Source organism: Mauremys mutica, chromosome 4 (assembly GCF_020497125.1).
Source record: "Mauremys mutica isolate MM-2020 ecotype Southern chromosome 4, ASM2049712v1, whole genome shotgun sequence".
Lineage (NCBI taxonomy): Eukaryota > Metazoa > Chordata > Testudines > Geoemydidae > Mauremys > Mauremys mutica.
The window spans coordinates 3,603,559-3,623,883 of NC_059075.1; the positions used below are offsets into that span (position 1 = coordinate 3,603,559).

General features: G+C 43.5%; 1 protein-coding gene across 2 annotated transcripts in view; it reads left to right on the forward strand.

The window, feature by feature from the left end:
- Positions 1-20,325, forward strand: part of FANCM (FA complementation group M) — a 152,731-nt gene that overhangs the window by 58,178 nt on the left and 74,228 nt on the right. For both annotated transcript variants that reach the window (XM_045015213.1, XM_045015212.1), the window contains exons 5-6: positions 17,186-17,317; positions 18,270-18,402. In XM_045015213.1, the coding sequence (XP_044871148.1) occupies positions 17,186-17,317; positions 18,270-18,402 (265 nt within the window). The remainder of the gene's footprint in view (positions 1-17,185; positions 17,318-18,269; positions 18,403-20,325) is intronic.

The following is a 20,325-nucleotide window of genomic DNA, read 5'->3' on the forward strand; positions in this document are numbered from 1 at the left end:
CTTTACCTTGCATTCTTGCCAAAACAAGCATCTGAGTGTGGTTTAAGAAACAATTACTATTTTAATTCAAATGGACATTAAAACTGAACTGCTCTAAATATTACTCATTTGCATTTCAACTGTATGATTGCAAGAAAACCAAAATATTTATCTTCACAAATAATTATACAATGTAAGTGTTTTGTAAACAGCTATACATGCTTTGTGCAGCTATATTCTTTCCTATTGCTTAGGATGGCTTCATTGGTTCTCTCTGGAAGGCAGGACACCTGTTCCCACCTCTTGCAGGAGTCTCACTGTACCTTTGAAAAATAGCAGATGAAAAATGATGCAATTAATTATGCAAAATATAATTTAAATTAACTTGTAAGATTATAAAATAATATTCCTTGAACTTCTGTTATATTTTTTTAACTTTACAGCTACATATAATCATTAGTGAAGATATGACTACTGGCTGCAGCTGAAACATTTACTAACATTATCACAATTTGATCCTTATCCGGTTATTCCATTGAGTCTATATGCAGTTGTCTGGATACTGGGCTGTAACTTTTTTTCTTGTACTATGAACACCTTCAGAAGATGAGCTTAAATTCATAACTTTTCTAGACTCTGAAAATCATGGACTAGAGACACCAGATTTACAGTTCATTATAACAATCATGGAATGTCAGGGTTGGAAAAGACCTCAGGAGGCCATCTAATCCAAAGCAGGACCAACATCAGCTAAGTCATAACCCACCAATCTATAACCCACTAACATCTCGCCTCCCCAGGCTGCTTTTTCCCCCTCCCTTACTTTCCCTTTCATGCTTGTTGGGGCTAGTCTACATTACCCGCTGGATTGATGGGCAGTGATTGATCCAGCGGAGGTCGATTTATCATGTCTAGTCTAGATGCGATAAATCAACTGCTGAGCACTCTCCCATCGACTCCGGTATGCCACCGGGGTGAGAGGCACAGGCGGAGTCGACGGGAGAGCATCAGCCATCGACTTACCACAGTGAATACACAGCGGTAAGTAGATCTGAGTACGTCGACTTCAGCAGTATAAGCTCAAAAGCTAGTCTCTCTGACCAAGTGAAGTTGGTCCAATAAAAGATGTTACAGTGTCTCTCTAATGTGTTTGTAAATCATGTTTTCCTGGGATCATGCCGTTAGTGGGAAAAAAAGGGTTATGTTATGTTTGGCTAATGACAAGATGTGTTTTTTACCATGAAGTAACTAGCATGCATTACCTGACCTGCTATAAAAACATAGCAGAGACCATGCACTTCAGTTATACTGAAGGGTAAACTAGGTGAGGTCAGCACTATGCCTCTGTGCCTGACCAATGCAAAGGATTAACATAACAAAATGGATTCACTCTTAACAAATCTTTGATTTTGGTAGTACAAAACAGTAGTCTTGTCAGTATGAAGAACACCACAGAAATGTATCATATATATATATTGCTATAACCATAAAGTAAGTAATTAGAAATAAGTTCAGTAGAAAAATCAACATCTATGTATGCACCAAATGAAGTCATAGAAGAATATAAGGCATTCATTTCACTGTTTGCAAGATGGCGGAATTACTTAACGAAATAGGGATTTGTAATTAATTTTAAATTGGGGTGGAGGGAGTCCAAAATAGCATTAAATGTTATAGGAATGTATTGGCGGGTAGCAATCGATTTCTCGGGGATCGATATATCGCGTCTCATCTAGACTCGATATATCTATCCCCGAACGCGCTCCTGTCGACTCCGGAACTCCACCAACCCGAACGGCGGTAGCGGAGTCGACATGGGGAGCCGCGGACATCGATCCCGTGCCGTGAGGACGGTAGGTAATTCGATATAAGATGCTTCGACTTCAGCTACGTTATTCACGTAACTGAAGTTGCGTATCTTAGATCGATTTTCCCCTATAGTGTAGACCAGCCCTGAGACTGCAGGAAAGCCAAGTCAAATGAGTGAGTCTTACATGTGGTTCTGAAGGCCACAACATCATTCTAAATAGCTTCAGTCACAGGTGCCAAAGGCATGGCCCTGTTGCCAAGCCTGGTCTCTCATTTTCACAGGCTCCACTCTTCAGGTTGACAAATTCCTAACTTGTGAGGAAATGTACTTGAAAGAGAATTATTGCACTGAGAGAGGTGTCCTATTCAGACAGTTACACAGAGGATTTTGAAAATTAAGATCAGACTCTGAATTTGATTTAGTAGTGTGGTAACATCAGGGTGACCTGCTGTTTTCCACTGTTTGTGTTCTGGGGGCAGGCTGCGTTCTGGACTGAAGCTTTGTAAAGATTTGCATACTCATAGGTAGTCATAGTGAATTATAGTAGACCTCCAGCCTGGAGGTCACACAGGTATGCATTGCTGTGTTCAAGTCATCATCTGACAGGATGGGGGCACAGGCTTTTAGCCATTTTCAGGTGGAAAAAGTCATCTTTCACTGCTGTAGCTATTTGAGACTCCAGCAGGAGCAAAGACTCCAAAAGGACCCCAAGGCTACAGATCAATGTGATGCTCTTTTGATACATAGTGATATAGCATGCATACATACAATCAAATGCATTGCATTTCTGATATATCTAATGGTGGCTAAGGTTGTAGGGATAAACTGACTCTTAAGCAATATGTTTGCAATACTCCTAAATAACCCATCCTGTTTGTGCCCAGATACCAGGGTGATGGGCTCAACATGAATACATTGCTTAGCCATCATCCTTTCCAGCAGTATCAATTGGAGTTTAACGAGACTGTGTCTGTGCTGACTAAGAAACACAGCTATTTGGAGAGAATTGTGCTGCAGTTGGAGTGCTTTTTGTTGTTCTTAAGGCGATTAAAGACACAACAGAGAAGCAATTATTCAATTTTACAAACTGAGATTACAATGTGTCATCACTAGCATTTTTCATGCCATCATGTGATAAAAGGACAATGCATACTCTTGATTCTTCTTATTGCAGGATGTGTAGTATTTCAAAGCAGTCAAGCTGCACATACGGACAGATGTAGAAATGTTGCATGAGGTGCATCCAGACAGCTGAAGCTTTGCTGACCATTTAACTGTAATCTCTTTGGGTATATCTACACTGCTATAAAAAACCCACAGCATGGCTGTGGTTGGCCCATGTCAGCTGTCTTGCAGGCTGCAGGGCTAAAAATTCCAGGGTAGACATTCAGGCTCTGAAATCCCATGATGGGGGTGGGCCTCAGAGCCTGGGCTCCAGCCTGAGCCCAAATGTCTACACTGCTATTTTTCGCCTTGCAAGCCTGAGTCAAATGACCTGGGCTCTGAGACTCGGGGCCTGGGTTTGGGACCGCAGGCATAGATACCCATCTCTGCGGCTAGGACCCCAGCACCGCACTCTTGGTCTTTGGTCAGAAGGCCCAGGACCCTAGTGCCGCACTCTCTTCCTACAAGGCATGGAACACCAGAGTTGAGGCACCAATCCCTGTATCCCTGGTACTGGTGAGTTTCCCGCCAAAGATTGTCGTGGTGCAGGTCATCTTCACCTAGATGGTCTCTTAGATGTCGGTCCCCATTGGGGCGGGATTGCTCCCTATCACGGCACTGGTCTCCACCTCCCTGGTATCATTTGTCAGGAAGGCACCGATCCTTGCCCTCATCTCACCAGTCGCCAACCAGGGTCAGTTGGCAGACACAGGCCTCCAAGGCTCCACCCTGGTCGCCACAAGGGCAGTGGTACGAGTCATGCCAGGAGTTCAGCCCCTTGCCAAGGAGGGGTGATTTGCTGCTGACCCACGAGACCAGTGTGGCATCTGCAGCAGCGGCATGGTAGCAGGGACAGTGGCCCACTCAATGACCATGCTGGAACCCATGGACTGTACTGATGATCCGGTCTCATATTCCCACCAGTCCTCCCTCACCACCTCTGACAAACTGCTGCCGGCACCACAGTCGGAACACAGTACTGAATTTGACATGGAGGCAGCACAGGAAACTCCAACACATAAGGCGCCATCCCTGGAGAGCGGTGCAATCATCATTGTCATTCTGGATGAAGCGGTAGCAGGTCCCTTCCAAAAGGGGAGTCCTTCTGATGACTTCAAGGAGCACTAGGCCCTCCTTAAAAGGGTGACTGCCTATTTGAACTTAAAAATTGAGGAGTTCACAGAGAAGTCTGATCTCTTAATATTATATCCTCTTCCACCCCAGACTGGGTCACACTGCCTGTCCACCCAGGGGTCCTTAAGGTTTGCAACTCACTGTGGCAGCCCCCCTCTTCCATTCTGCCTACTTCTAAGAAGGCAGAAAAGAAGTACTACGTCCTTGCAAAAGGGTTCAAATATTCATACACCCACCCTCCAGCAACGTCACTGGTCATGTCCACTGTGAATGAAAGGGACAGGCAGGGCCAAGTCAGTGGCACTCCAAAAAGCAAAGATGCCAAGAGACTAGACTTGTTTGGCAGAAATGTTTATTTGACAGCCAGCCTGCAGTTTCAGGTGTCTAACCACCAGGCTCTGTTAGGGAATTTTAATCTGTGGGACTCTCTTAGAAAATTGGAAGAAGTCGAAGTCCTGGCACAATCAAGGAACTATGACGTGATTGGAATAACAGAAACTTGATGAGGCAGTTCACATGACTGGAGCACTGTTATGGAGGGGTATAAACTGTTCAGGAAGGACAGGTATGTGAGGAAAGGTGGAGGAGTTGCATTTTATGTAAGAGAGTAGTATGATTGCTCAGAGCTCCAGTTTGAAACTGGAGAAAAGCCTGTTGAGAGTCTTTGGGTTAAGTTTAGAGGCGAGAGCAACAAGGGCGATGTCATGGTAGGCGTGTGCTATAGACCAGGGGTCCCCAACCCCCGGGCCGCGGACCGGTACCGGTCCACGGCCTGTTAGGAACCGGGCCGCGAACCGAGCCTTAGCACATCAAGCAGCGTGTCTCCGTCTAGTTGCAGGAAAACAAGCTCAGGGCTCCCACTAATTCTGCATTATGGTCAGTTGTATGATTATTTCATTATATATTACAATAATAATAGAAATAAAAGTACAAAAATAAATGTAATGCGCTTGAATTGTCCCAAAACCATCCCACAAGTCCGCGGAAATTTTTTTTTCTACGAAACCGGTCCCTGGTGCCAAAAAGGTTGGGGACCGCTGCTATAGACCACCGGATCAGAAGGATGGGGTAGACGAGGCTTTCTTCGGACAACTAACTGAAGTTTCCAGATCACAGACCCTGGTTCTAATGGGGGACTTCAATCACCCTAACATCTGCTGGGAGAGCAATACAGCAGTGCACAGACAATCCAGGAAGTTTTTGGAGAGTGTTGGGGACAGCTTCCTGGTACAGGTTCTGGAGGAACCAACTACGGGCCGGGCTCCTCTTGACCTGCTGCTCGCAAACCGGGAAGAATTGGTAGGGGAAGTAAAAGTGGGCAACTTAGGCAGCAGTGACCATGAGATGGTTGAGTTCAGGATCCTGACAAAAGGAAGAAAGGAGAGTAGCAATATACAGACCCTGGACTTCAGAAAAGCAGACTTTAACTCCCTTAGGGAATTGATGGGCAGGATCCCCTGGGACGCTAATATGAGGGGGCAAGGAGTCCAGGAGAGCTGGCTGTATTTTAAAGAAGCCTTATTGAGGGCACAGGAACAAACCGTCCCAAAGTGCAGAAAGAATAGCAAATATGGCAGGCGACCAGCTTGGCTTAACAGTGAAATCTTCGGTGAGCTTAAACTCAAAAAGGAAGCTTACAAGAAGTGGAAATTTGGACAGATGATGATTAGGGAGGAGTATAAAGATATTGCTAGAGCATGCAGGGGTGTCATCAGGAAGGCCAAGGCATAATTGGAATTGCAGCTAGCAAGGGATGTGAAGGGTAACAAGAAGGGTTTCTACAGGTATATTAGCAACAAGAAGGTGGTCAGGAAAAGTGTGGTACCCATACTGAATGAGGGAGGCAACATAGTGACAGATGATGTGTAAAAAGCTGAAGTACTCAATGCTGTTTTTGCAACGGTCTTCACAGTCAGGGTCAGCTCCCAGACTGCAGCACTGGGCAAAACAGTATTGTGAGGAGGTGAGCAGCCCTCAATAGTGAAAGAACTGGTTAAGGACTATTTAGAGAAGCTGGACGTGCGCAAGTCCATGGGTCCAGATCTAATGCATCCAAGGGTGCTGAGGGAGTTGGCTGATGTGATTGCAGAGCCATTGGCCATTATCTTTGAAAATTCGTGGAAATCAGGGGAGGTCCCAGATGATTGGAAAAAGGCAAATATAGTGCCCATATTTAAAAAAGCGAAGAAAGAGAACCCAGGGAACTACAGACCGGTCAGCCTCACTTCAGTCCCCGGCAAAATCATAGAGCAGGTCCACCGGGAATGCATTTTGAAGCACTTGGAGGAGAGAAAGATGATCAGGAACAGTCAGCATGGTTTCACCAAGGGCAAATCATGCCTGACCAACCTGATTGCCTTCTATGATGAGATAACTAGCTCTATGGATATGGGAAAAGTGGTGGATGTGATATATCTTGACTTTAGCAAAGCTTTTGATACGGTCTCCCACAGTATTCTTGCCAGCAAGTTGAAAAAGTATGGACTGGATGAATGGACTATAAGGTGGATAGAAAGCTGGCTAGATTGTCGGGCTCAACGGGTACTGATCAACGGCTCGATGTGTAGTTGGCAGCCGGTATCAAGCAGAGTGCCCCAGGGGTCGGTCCTGGGGCTGGTTTTGTTCAAAATCTTTCTTAATGATCTGGATGATGGGATGAATTGCACCCTCAGCCAATTCGCAGATGACATTAAGCTGCGGGGAGAGGTAGATAACGCTGGAGGGTAGGGATAGGGTCCAGAGTGACCTAGACAAATTGGAGGATTGGGCCAAAAGAAATCTGATGAGGTTCAACAAAGACAGGTGCAGAGTCATGCACTTAGGAAGGAAGAATCCCATGTACCGCTACAGGCTGGGGACCGACTGGCTAAGCAGCAGCTCTGCAGAAAGCGACTTGGGGATTACAGTGGACAAGAAGCTGGATATGAGTCAGTAGTGTGCGCTCGTTGCCAAGAAGGCGAACGGCATATTGGGCTGTATTAGTAGGATAATTGCCAGCAGATCGAGGGAAGTGAATATTCCTCTCTATTCGACACTGGTGAGGCCACACCTGGAGTATTGCATCCAGTTTTGGTCCCCCACTACACAAGGGATGTGGACAAATTGGAGAGAGTCCAGCAGAGGGCAACAAAAATGATTAGGGGGTTGGGGCACATGACTTGCGAGGAAAGGGTGAGGGAACTGGGGTTATTTAGTCTGCAGAAGAGAAGAGTGAGGGGGGATTTGATAGCTGCCTTCAACTACTGGAAGAGGGGTTCCAAAGAGGATGGAGCTCGGCTGTTCTCAGTGGTGGCAGATGAAAGAATAAGAAGAAATGGTCTCAGGTTGCAGTGGGGGAGGTTTAGGTTGGATATTAGGAAACACTATTTCATTAGGAGGGTGGTGAAGCACTGGTTACCTAAGGAGGTGGTGGAACCTCCATCCTTAGAGGTTTTTAAGGTCCAACTTGACAAAGCCTTGGTTGGGATGATTTAGTTGGTATTGGCCCTGCTTTGAGCATGGGATTGGACTAGATGACCTCCTGAGGTCTCTTCCAACCCTAATATTCTACGAAATACTAGGAGGCCCTCCCACAGGACCGAGCCCAGGAGTTTGCCGCTTTGGTGGACAAAGGCACAGCAATGGCGAGAGGGCCCTGCAAATGGCCTGGGATGCTACAGACTCAGCCAGGGTGGTCACCTTTGCAGTGGCCATGAGGCGCAGCTCCTGCTTGCAGTTCTCCGGGTTATCCCAGGAGATGCAGGCCAGTATTCAGGATCTCCCATTAGAGGGGGCAGGGCTCTTCTCTGAGCTCACGAACACAAGGCTCCATGACTTTAAAGACTCCTGTGCCACTCTCCACTCCTTGGGCCTTCATACCCCATAGCAGGCCAGGAAGCTGTTCTGTCCTCCACCTCCCCAGTCCAGGTCCTGGGGGACTCCCCGGCTGAACACCTACAGGAGAAAGGATAGAGACAAGGGGTCTAAGCGGCGACACCCATCGTCTTCCCGTTCATCTGCTCAGCCTGGCTCTTCCGGAAACCAAGGAGGCTAGAAGCAGACATTTTGGGGATGCGCTCGAGGACAGCGCTCCAGTCTCCCACTTTTTCCTCAATCTCCTGTGCCATTTCCGGTTGGCCTGGTCTTGGCTGACCTCAGATCATTGGGTGCTCGATATAATATCTTCAGGTTACACTCTGCAGTTTGGGGGGGGGGGGTGTCTGGGGCTGAGAGCCGCACGGAGCAGCTTTTGTGCCTCTGCCTAGGAGCCAGACTTGCTGTTGGCTGCTTCCGGGGTGCAGCACAATCTGCAGTGCCAGAATAGGCAGGAAGCCTGCCTTAGCACCCCTATTGCACCACTGACTAGGAGACACCTGAGGTAAGCCCGCACCCCAATCCTCTGTCCCAGCGCTGAGTCCCCCCCCAACCTAGAGCCCGTTCATGCACCCCACCCCAGAGCCAGCATCTTCATCCCAGAGCCCTGACTCCCTCCCGCACCCCAACCCCTTACCCCAGCCCTGAGCCCTCCCAAACCTTGAACCTCTCATTCCCGGCCCCACCCCACAGCCCTCACCCCTGCATTCCAACCCTCTGCCCCAGCTCTGAGCCCCTACCACACCCCAAACCCCATATCCCCAGCTCCATTGGGTCGCGGGCATCAAGAATTTTCTTCAAATGCTTTGCCAGAAAAAAAAAGTTTGAAAACTACTGCACTAGGCCACTATCTTGACCTTCCATCCACCGCTCCAGGGTAGGTTGGTTTTCACCCAGGACATGACTGCCAAGTTCCTCAAGGGCCTCGAGCACCTCTACCTACACGGCAGGGACCCCGTTGCTCCGTGGGACCTGAAACTTGTGCCCCCTTTGAGCCTCTGGCTTCCTGCTCTCTTCTTCTTGTTTCCTGAAAGGTTGCATTCTTGGTTGGAATAACATCTGCCTGCTGAGTCTCTGAGATTAGGGTGCTTACCTCCCTATATGGTCTATTACAAAGACAATGTCCAGCTGCAGCCACAATCGGCTTTCCTGTCCAAGGTGGTCTCTCAGTTTCATACTGGCCAGGACATTTACTTACCTGTCTTTTTTCCAAAGCTGCATCAGTCAGAGTAGGAGCGTAGGTTGAATTCCCTAGATGTCAGGAGGGCACTAGCCTTCTACATTGAAAGGATGAAGCCATTCCGCAAGTCAACACAATTATTTGTTACAGTGACCAACAGGATAAAAGGTCGTCCAGTGTTGGCTCAAAGAATTTTTTCTTGGATTACTGCCTGCATTTGCTGATGCTATGATCAGGCAAAGGTGCTACCTCTGGCGATTATAACTGCCCTTTCAACCAGGGTGCAAGTCTCTTTGGCAGCTTTCCTAGCCCAAGTGCCTTTCCAGGACATCTGTAGGGCGGCCACCTGGTCGTCTGTCCACAGTTCACGTCCCATTATACACTTATCCAGCAGTCCTGGGATGATGCTGGCTTCGGTAAAGTAGTACTGCAAGCTGCGAGACTGTGAACTCCCAGCCCACCTCTGAGTATACAGTTTGTGAGTCACCTAAAATGTAATTGACATGAGCAAGCAGTCAAAAAAACAAACAAACAACAAAAAAACAGTTACCTACCTTTCATAACTGTTGTTCTTCAAGATGAGTTGCTCATGTCCATTCCATTACCCACCCACCTACCCCTCTATTGGAGTTGCCAGCAAGAAGGAACTGAGAGGGCGTAGGGTCGGCAGCACCTAATATACCAGCGCATGAGCATGACACTCAAGGGGGCACCACAGCTGACCCTACGGATACCACAAAGGCAAAAATCTCTGAGGACTGTGCACGTGGGTGCACACACACCTAGAATGAAATGGACATGAGCTATACATCTCGAAGAACAAAATTAGGAAAGGTAGGTTGTGACGGAGCTATTCTGGCGGGACCCAACTGAGAGTGCCAAATCAGGACCAATTGCTTAAACTGGGCAGTCACAGCCCTAGGCTGGGGTTTTTCCACCTCTAAGGCAAACCAAACCAGCCAGACAAAAAGGACTTTGGTCTCACCCCACTGGCTAACCACAAGTCACACGAGCAATTTCCTTAGACACTCCAGTCTCCCAGTATCACCACCAGTGCACTCGTCCTGGGGATGAATGGTTATGAAAACCAACACCCCAATAAAAGAAAAAGGTTCCCTCGATCCCAAAGGACCAAGCCCCAGACCCAGGTCAATATACACATCAGATCTTACCCACAAATCACGCTGTTGCCAATCCTTTAGAATCTAAAATCTAAAGGTTTATTTACAAAGGGAAAAAGGTAGAGAAGAGAGGTAGAATTGGTTAAATGGAATCAATTACATACAGTAATGGCAAAGTTCTTAGTTCAGGCTTGCAGCAGTGCTGGAGTAAACTGCAGGTTCAGATTAAGTCTCTGGGACATCCCCCGCTGGGATGGGTCAACAGTCCTTCGTGCAGAGCTTCAGTTTGTAGCTAAGTCCTTCCAGAGGTCAGAAGCAGGATTGAAGACAAGATGGAGATGAGGCATTAGCCTTATATAGACTTTTCCAGGTGTAAGAATCCCTTTGTCTTCACTGTGGAAATTTACAGCAAAAATAAAATGGAGTCTGGAGTCACATGGGCCAGTCCCTGCATACTTTGCTGAGTCACAAGGCGTGTCTGCCTTCTCTCCATGGGTCAATTGTGTAGCTGATGGCCCTTTAATGGGCCATCAAGCCAGCTATGCCGGGCTAACATCAGCTTTGTCTGGGACACTTCCCAGAGGCAGAGCATAATACAGAATACAGACATTACAGAGCCAATACTTATAACTTCAACTACAAAATGATACGCAGACATACAGACAGCATAATCATAACCAGCAACCCAGAACCTGGTCTTAGACACCTTAGATGACCCCCTTTACCCAAGGTTTGGTGCCACTACAGGACCTTGGTTGCAACCCATGTTCTATATGGTCCCCATTTATATCAATAACGTCACATAGGTAACTGTTTTTTTCCTTTCCATTTTAGTTTAAAATTGGTTATACAAGACTATATCTGTTTTTAGCTTAATGAATACAAAGGCAAGAAAACTGTGTGGATTCTGTTCTGTGTAGCTTCAGACAACTTTGAAAAGAGAAAGAGAAAAAAAATTACTGCAAGATGTTGAAAGGAACCTAAGCCTCTGAATCTTTTTATGAATAATATATATTCATCTGCCCAGAAAGCAGGTGAGAAGTAAGGAAAGGCTGAAGGATCTGAATGAATTTATATAATTTTCACAAAGACAACTTAAGGAGGGATATAGGTACTGTTATTGGGTACACTACAATGAGTTCCATACCAAGTCTGGGTTTAGAATCATAGAATATCAGGGTTGGAAGGACCTCAGGGGGTCATCTAGTCCAACCCACTGTTCAAAGCAGGACCATCCCCAAGTAAATCATCCCAGCTAGGGCTTTGTCAAGCCTGACCTTAAAAACCTCTAAGGAAGGAGATTCCACCATCTCCCTAGGGAACCCATTCCAGTGCTTCACCACCCTCCTAGTGAAAAAGTTTTTCCTAATATCCAACCTAAGCCTCCCCCACTGCAACTTGAGATCCTTACTCCTTGTTCCGTCATCTGCTACCACTGAGAACAGTCTAGTTCCATCCTCTTTGGAACCCCCTTTTGAAAGCAGCTATCAAATCCCCCCTCTATTCTTCTTTTCTGAAGACTAAACAATCCCAGTTCCCTCAGCCTCTCCTCATAAGTCATGTGGTCCAGCCCCCTAATCATTTTTGTTGTCCTCCGCTGTACTCTCTCCAATTTTCCAAAACATTCTTCTTGTAGTGTGGGGCCCAAAACTGGACAGTACTCCAGATGAGGCCTCACCAATGCTGAATAGAGGGGAATGATCATGTCCCTCGATCTGCTAGCAATGCCCCTACTTATACAGCCCAAAATGCCATTAGCCTTCTTGGCAACAAGGGCACACTGTTGATTCATATCCAGCTTCTCGTCCACTGTAACACCTAGGTTCTTTTCTGCAGAAATGCTGCGTAGCCAGTCGGTCCTCAGCCTGTAGCTGTGCATGGGATTCTTCCTTCCTAAATGCAGGACTCTGCACTTATCCTTGTTGAACCTCATCAGATTTCTTTTGGCCCAATGCTCCAATTTGTCTAGGTCACTCTGGACCCTATCCCTACCCTCCAGCGTTATCTACCTTTCCCCGCAGCTTAGTGTCATATGCGAATTAGCTAAGGGTGCAATTCATCCCATCATCCAGATCATTAAGAAAGATGTTGAACAAAACCGGCCCCAGGACCGACCCCTGGGGCACTCTGCTTGATACCGGCTGCCAACATACTAGACATTGAGCCGTTGATCAGTACCCGTTGAGCCCGACAATCTAGCCAGCTTTCTATCCACCTTATAGTCCATTCATCCAGGCTATACTTCTTTAACTTGCCGGCAAGTTTATTTAGCTTTGGATGTCGACTTAGTTTTGAAGAATTTAAAAAAGGATTTCAAGGTAGTATAGCAGTGTATCATTTGTCTCTTAATATTTGGTAATTCTATGGATAAAATGTTCCAGATTTTCTTGAATTCAAAGCATTTAAGAGAAAACAGATCTTAAAACAATAAACAGCCTCTGTGTGCCTAACTTTCCTTAAGGTCTACCGCTTTCTGGAAGTGGGGAAGAATGTTTTTCTAAAAGATATGCTGTAGGAATTATTTTGGGGAAGCCCCATAGTTTGTGTTATGACAGGAGGTCAGACTTTGAACTTCCTGTGATTATGGGAGGCCAGGTTTGGATTAGATCTTCACATCTTTATTTTTAAGAGGATACAATCAATCACATAACACAAGAACCAGGAGTCACCTAATAAAATTAATAGGCAGCAGGTTTAAAACAAGAGGAAGTATATCTTCATACACCGCAGTCAACCTATGGAACTCGTTGCCAGGGGATGTTATGCAGGCCAAAACTATAAGAGGGTTTAAAAAAGAATTAGATAAATTCATGGAGGATAGTAGCCAAGGATGCAACTCCATGCTCTGGCTGTCCCTAGCCTCTGACTTCCAGAAGTTTGGAGTCGACGTCAGGGGATGGATCACTTGATGACTGCCTGTTCTGTTCATTCCCTCTGAAGCAGCTAGTATTGAACATTTTGGGAAGACAGGATACTGCGCTAGAAGGATCATTGGTCTGACCCAGCATGGCCGTTCTTATGTTCTTAAGATGATAGTTTCCCTCAAACTAATCCTTCTCCCCAGAAAGATGCAATTTAGACTGACTTCTCTATGCGCAAGCTATTAAATCTTTTTTTCCGGATCATCATCTACTGTTAAAGATAATTTTAACTGCGGGAAACTTGGTAGTGTGGAGTTAAACCCTGTCATTAGACTGGTCATTTATTTCCTGCCTAAATCTTCTGTCTCTAGAAATAATCCTACAGCCTTTATTTTTATTTAGGCCGAAAGAGAACAAATTAATGTTATGAACTAGTGAGAGATCACAGGGGTTCTTAAAAAAAAAAAAAATCTTATCAGATTTGACGTAATGTGCATATTCTTAAATATATTAAAACATCCATACTGCAGTCTATGCTAGATTTGAGTTCAGGTCTCAAATGATTCCATGTATACTTGAGGATATTAGTGGGCCGTGGGAAACTTTTTTGTGGTTTAGTACCTTAGGTGGTGTGGGGACAAAATTGATCAGTTTTTAAGTGGTGAAAGTTATGTTGATTTTGTTCAGTAAGGAAAAATATTTTATTTAATTTGATACCATATGCCACTGCATTCTTGGCTACTTTCCCACTTGACAAAGTGAGATAATTATGTATGCATGTCTTTGTATATACTGTTGGTAATATATTCAACTGCTTTTTTAACTGATCTCAATGAGGTATAAAAATTCTCAGGCACTATTGAGAATTTCATATTTAAATTTAAAAGAAAATTTACTTGTTCTACAGTTCTGTTTTAAAAAACATTTTTATACTATTATGTATAACTAAAATGTCCTGGAAAGATTGAAATGATTTTCAGTTACTCTGCTTTTTAATTATAGGTGATTTAAATCAAATACTGGGAGATTAGTTAAATGTAATAATTCACTTGTATCTGAGTTATGCATGTTCCTGTATCTTTTCTAAGTAGGTTATGTTTACTGTCCTTATCTGCTTCAGTTTTGAAGCTCCAGGTGACTGAGTCCTGCTGTCTTTCATAATAGTCATTCTTGGTTTGTTTTGTAGAAGATGATTGGATCAGATAGTCAGTGCTTGTACACTGCGTATGTAGTGGTGATATCATTTTCTTCCATACTGCAAATTAGGTCAGGGAGATGAAAACAAGCACACACAATGAAAAATTAAAAAGATGTATCTAATTACAAGAAATAATAGTGTAAAAAAACCCAAAAAACCTTTACATAAAACCATAGCTATGATGTTATTAAAATTTAGCCCAGGCATTGGCTCCTTTTAAAGGAAAAATGTTTGCCTTTATATTTTGTATACGTTATTTTTTAGTTAGAAGTCTGGTTTATGTTTATTAGCTTATATTCAAATACTAATGTACACTATATAGGTCTTTGGGTGTAATGCACACTACACTTTTGTCTTCAGGTCTTTCATGTTCTCATCTTGAAGTATTTCTTTGATCTAATAGTAGTACTGCATTATAGAAGTTATTGGTTCTCTTAGAATATAGTAGTTTACAGCACTCCATTCCAGTAAATGTCTCCCCGACCTGCTCAAATCACGTTGGTTATTTAAATATTTTATTCCAATGTGTAATGCAGACCTCACTCAAGTCCCATCATGTTGTTAATTTTAGTGGTTAGTGGCTGTCATTTACAGATTACATTGATATATGCCATAGAATATGTATTTCTTCAGCTCAGTAAGGTCCCTACAGATTCTACAATAGGTCTTTTGGGGAAGAACTGACTTACTGGCTCATGGGGTATAATTGTTCTGCTGAAGAGCATGCCACTTTTATTCTGCCTTCACAGATACAGGCAAAGTGAACAAGAACTCCTTGCTGCAAGAGATTTAGGATGTTCTGTTTTTTTTCTAAGTTAAAATAAACGTTAATGTTTTTAAATTAAACACTGGGCAAGTGTTTTTCACTGGCTTTTAGGACAGACATTGGATTCTTGGCTTCCCTTTCTTCCTGAAGTACTACAGCAGCATATGCCCCCGTAGCCTAGCAATCAAGCAGAAAAAAGCCTAGAGGGAAAACTTGATATTCATGCACTTATTGCCCGACAGTGCATAGACAATAAGCTCTACTCGTTTTCTGGCCAGCTCAGGAAGGGGTCACCCTAGTTGCCTTCTCCTGAGCCAGAAAAGAGTCAGGAAACCCCAACAGTGAAGCAGCAAGCAATCCCCTTGATCTTTCCTACTTTGCTTCATTTCCTCCCAGGAGGGAGCAAGTGACACAATGATATGAAGGCAGTTCTCCCAAAGTAGAAATTGCTACTGACAAGCTGCATGAACCTGCTACATTAGTCTCAGCATTTTATTATGGTCCTAGAGGCAGATCATTTCTGTCTCCCAATGCAAAACCACAGAAGGAGGCAAGAGAAGCAGACCCAGATCCACCCAACAGAGCATTACGCTGGTAGTTGGAGCCGCAGACTCATTTTCCAATAAACAGTCTACAGCTCACTCTGCTGACTTTATAGTCGCCTACTTAGGTTTTCCACATCTAACAGGTCTGTCACTTGCAGGGATGGAGATATGTTCCTTTACTGAAGCCCACTCCCTCCTCTCCCACTCCCTTTCCTTTCCCATTGGTGATTCTTTGGGGGACTTGGGGGAAATCTCTGTAGATGAGCGAGGCAGTTTATCGCTCTTCCTTCCCCCAGGACTTGCCTTCAAGTGCCCTAGTATGTCTAACCTAGCAAATGCAAAATAAGGAGCCAGAACAATACAACTTGCATAATAAGTTGAAGCAAGTGGGCAAAAAGAGCTACGCTAAGTTGTCATCGTAGTGGGTACACGTAGATGAATCGTAGACTTGATAACTGCCATAGTTAAAGAGATCAGAATATTGTAGGTATGTGCAAAGTAAAACTGGAATAGTTGACGTCTGGAATAAACATGTTGTTCTACTTCTAAAACTGTGATTTATTTGATATTGATTTCCTGCTGTTAGTACATTTCACTCTAGATACAGGGGAAACTTTCCCAAACCATTTCCCTCTGGTTTAGCCTTAACCAGTGTTAAAACTGGTGGGAGCTGTTGTTACCCAAGATTCCAACAAGCAGACCTGTACTTATTATTGCAGTTAGCCTCGTTTTTCATCATGTTTAACAAAAATGGTTATAAAGAGGTTTGCCATCCAGAATTTCTGAATGTTACAGCTTTCACTGGCTTTTACACCAATTCAACTGAACTCATCCTACAACCTCTGGGAAATTTTGTAAACATAGTTAGTATAGACACTACCTCAGTCTAATTCCTAGTGCATACAGCTAGCATGAATTCAGAGTTAATGGTCTCTTGTCAAATACAGCCAAAGATGTCTTTGGAGAAAACTTGTCATGGTGTTACAGAGTGCTAAGACACTTTTGATACTGCTACCCAAATGGACCAACATATTGAAAAAGCCATTTGTCTAGAGCAAATCTGATTACTCTAATAATAAAACTGTAGAGTTAGCGCTCATGCAAAACTAAGTATATGGAAAAATTCCTGACCACCTTTGGCAAAGGAACAAAGGAGAAAAACAGTATTAAGATGACTTGGAGCCGGTCATTTTCCTTGCTCCGCTGAAGTGGAAAACAGGCTTGCATAATGTGTATGAACAGAATTAAATTAAAAAAAAATACTTACAGCCTGGAAGACACAAGAAACTTACACTGACAGTGGAGAACACTGAAATGGGATGTAACGTGGGCAATATCCATCTGCTATACTATAAAGTATCCTGAAGTGAATTTAATCATAAAATAGTCTCTACAAAATTACCATTTAGCCTACAAACTAAGCAAGTCAGTTACATTCTGATTATTTTATCTCTGTTTGGCAGATAACTGTGCATTAAAGCTGACTGTTTATTATAGACATACAAACAAAATTTTGAAAAAGCATAATTATTTCTTATCTTTGTATTACATATGTGCTTTTTGTTTTACCTGCAGGTTTTGGAAACATTTGCTGGCCGCCTGATTAAAATTCGAGTTTTGGCACAGCGTGATATTCCCAGCCTTTCAAAGTACCAGATAATTCTAGCAAGAGATCAATTTAGGAAAAACCCTTCTTCACACAATGCGGTAAATGTTACTTAGTAATGTAATTGTCTAAATGAGTTTATATTGTACAGTATGCAATAAATAGTAGTAATACTCCTACATTTACATAGTACATAAAATACCAATGGATCTCAAAATGCTTGACAAACTATAAATAGAAATTACCACAGATATGCAGCCCTGGGATGGAATGTGCCAACTTGTTTAACCACTCTCAACACCACTGCAGGACCATTTAGGAAAAGAGGGAAGAATACTGTATCCATCTGAAACTATATAGGGAACTAGACATGTAAAATATGACTGCCCAGATTACACTGAGGTCTGAAAATTCACCTAATGCACCTCCTTGTCTAAATAGCCACAGGATTTTTACTATAGTCTGCCCTTCGTTTATTCAGTAAGCCAGGTGACAGCTATGCAGAGAAAGTCAGTTCATTTATGGTTTTCCAAAAGTCCTATGAGTGTCTTAAGCATAACAGAGAATGTAACTTACAACAACCAGTACAACTTTATCAGCTCAAGATGCATAGGTTGGGTAAGCGTAAAGGAAATTCCACCCTGCCAAACACAGTAAGCAGGTTAACAAAAACAGCAGTACAAGCAGTAAAACAAAATGGTATTCCCTTGATAAACCAGACAGTTAATTCATTCCAGAGGACAAGCAAAACCAGCATTGGTGTATTTTTGCCAATGTCCATAATTCTCAAGTGATTCCTTTTTATCAAAATTCTTCCATGACTCCTTTGAGAAAAAAGGTTACTTTTATTAATTATTAGGAAACTTTGCCAAACCATTTCCAGCCTGGTTCATGAGGTTTTTGGGAAACAAACCACCAATTCAGTATTGTTTTCTTTTGCAGTTTTGTTTTTCAAATGTTAAACTGATTTTTGGCATCAAAAATTGCAGTATGATTCCTGTTGCTTATTGACCTCTTTAATTTATTCCAATGTGTTATAATTTTTTTTATTAGGGGATACAACAGGGCATAATTGAAGGAGATTTTGCTCTTTGCATTAGTTTGTATCATGGTTATGAACTACTGCTGCAGATGGGAACACGATCATTATTTATCTTCTTGTGTGGAATTATGGATGGATCAAAAGGTAAAATGCATTCACAAACAAACTATCTCGGCTCCTTATTTCCTCCTCCAATTTAATTTTCAGGAAATAAAAACATATTATGTTGAGTACCAGGTTTATATGAGTATTTAAAATTATTTAGAACAAGAACTGCTTAACAAATGGGTTGCACATGAAATTTGTATATTTTTCTTTTTGCAGCTTACATTTTGATGAAAATATCATGCTCAACGTAAGCCTTTAGAAATAATCTGTAGATGAGATAGTGTAGTTAGATTGGGAAAGCAATGATGTGTGTGTGTGTGGCGATAGATCAGTGAAGTATGAGGAAGATATAATCAGAGTTCAGCGCACGATACAGCAATAGACCTGAAAAGAGACAGAACCAGCCATTAAATAATTTATGCAGAAAAGGATTAGGTCTTTAAGGTAATCTCTACGCTGGCAAAAAAAAAAATGGACCTGTAATTCCCCAAAAATTCAGCTCTATTGGTAATAGCAGCCATGGGAGATACAGTATGGAAATACTGTTGTTTTTACCATCGTGTCTCATGGCCCTGCAGAGTTAGGTACGTGATGGTAAAATGCCTGAACGCTGTCTGCACTACATCTTCCTATCTTGCCATCACCAGTGGAGTATAGCGTGTTCCATTTTTGATGGTATAGAAAAGATCTTACTGTGGTATAAAACCTGGATTCTTCTTTGACTGGCCTCTGCATATTCCTATGTGTGAGATTAGTACCTCCTGGCATCAAGCTGTGTGATCTTCTAGAGAGCAGTGTCTGGGGCCGCTTGCTCCTCCCTAATGCGCATATGCACACACATATATCTATATGGTGATGGGTCCTGAGAGTATAAAATGGGAATGGTCCCAACTGCTTCAGTTCCTTCTTTACTGCCAAAGGTGCAGTTATTGCACACGAGATCCTCGATGCTTTCCTCATCTAGCATCAGCTTTGGTGATGTACTAGCCTAAGTGCAGTACAGCATACTCACAAGCAGTGAGCCTCTATCTAGCATAAGTTACTCAGAGGACGGGTCCCCAGACCTATCTGGATTGGCTAGGTCTGGTGTTGAGAACCCGGCATGGTTAACTTTGCTTTTATAGGAAGCACCATAGTCCTGTGATCCTTTGGGGTCTACTATGTTGGCACCCTTATACCTAGATCTCCTGTCCTGGAGTCTTTCCAGTATCAGAAACTTAATCTCAGATAAACACTACATAAAGGTGATGGTTACAGATGGTTGACTTACAGTGCCTACAGAGATAGCTGACTGAGGGTCTAGAAGTTCCTTTTGTGGGAGTCCTCCAGATGAAATCAGTAGAAATGTTCAAGTTTCCAGGTTGAGGTTCTGATTAGTAGCTGGCATGGCCTTTATCAGCGCCACTATTCTTTAGATGGTTTTCTTAATCAAATGCAAGGTGTCCTTAAGTGCAAGACACCCTCTGCACCAAAACCTTTGAAAACCATTCCCAGGCTCAATATGAGGTGGCTCTTGTTCCTACTGGTTCTCATCAGTGCCTCACCATTTATTGGCTGTGAAAGTGACCAAGACTTATTATCTGGTGCCAGTGCCCTGACTTTGAAACCATCCAAAACCATTAGTGCCCAGAGACACTTAGGTTCCAAACATTGGTATCAATGCTTTGTTTCTGAAGCGAGGTCATAAAGAGCTTTCCTGGAGTGTGCTCCACTGTCATGAGCCAATGCTGCATCACTACTGGCATGCTTTTTTCTATTCATGTCTAATGAACTGCTCATTGAAACCCCTGAGTTTCTAAAGTGCTATACTTTAATAAATTAAAAAGAAAAGTTGGCAGCCATTACAGGGACCTTGCTGCCTGGGCACCAAATCCCTCTGTTCCAAATGGAGTGAGTCTTCTTGTACGTTTTCTCCAGTGCTCTAGCCCTGGAACCTATTCTTCTGCAGTGCCATTAAAA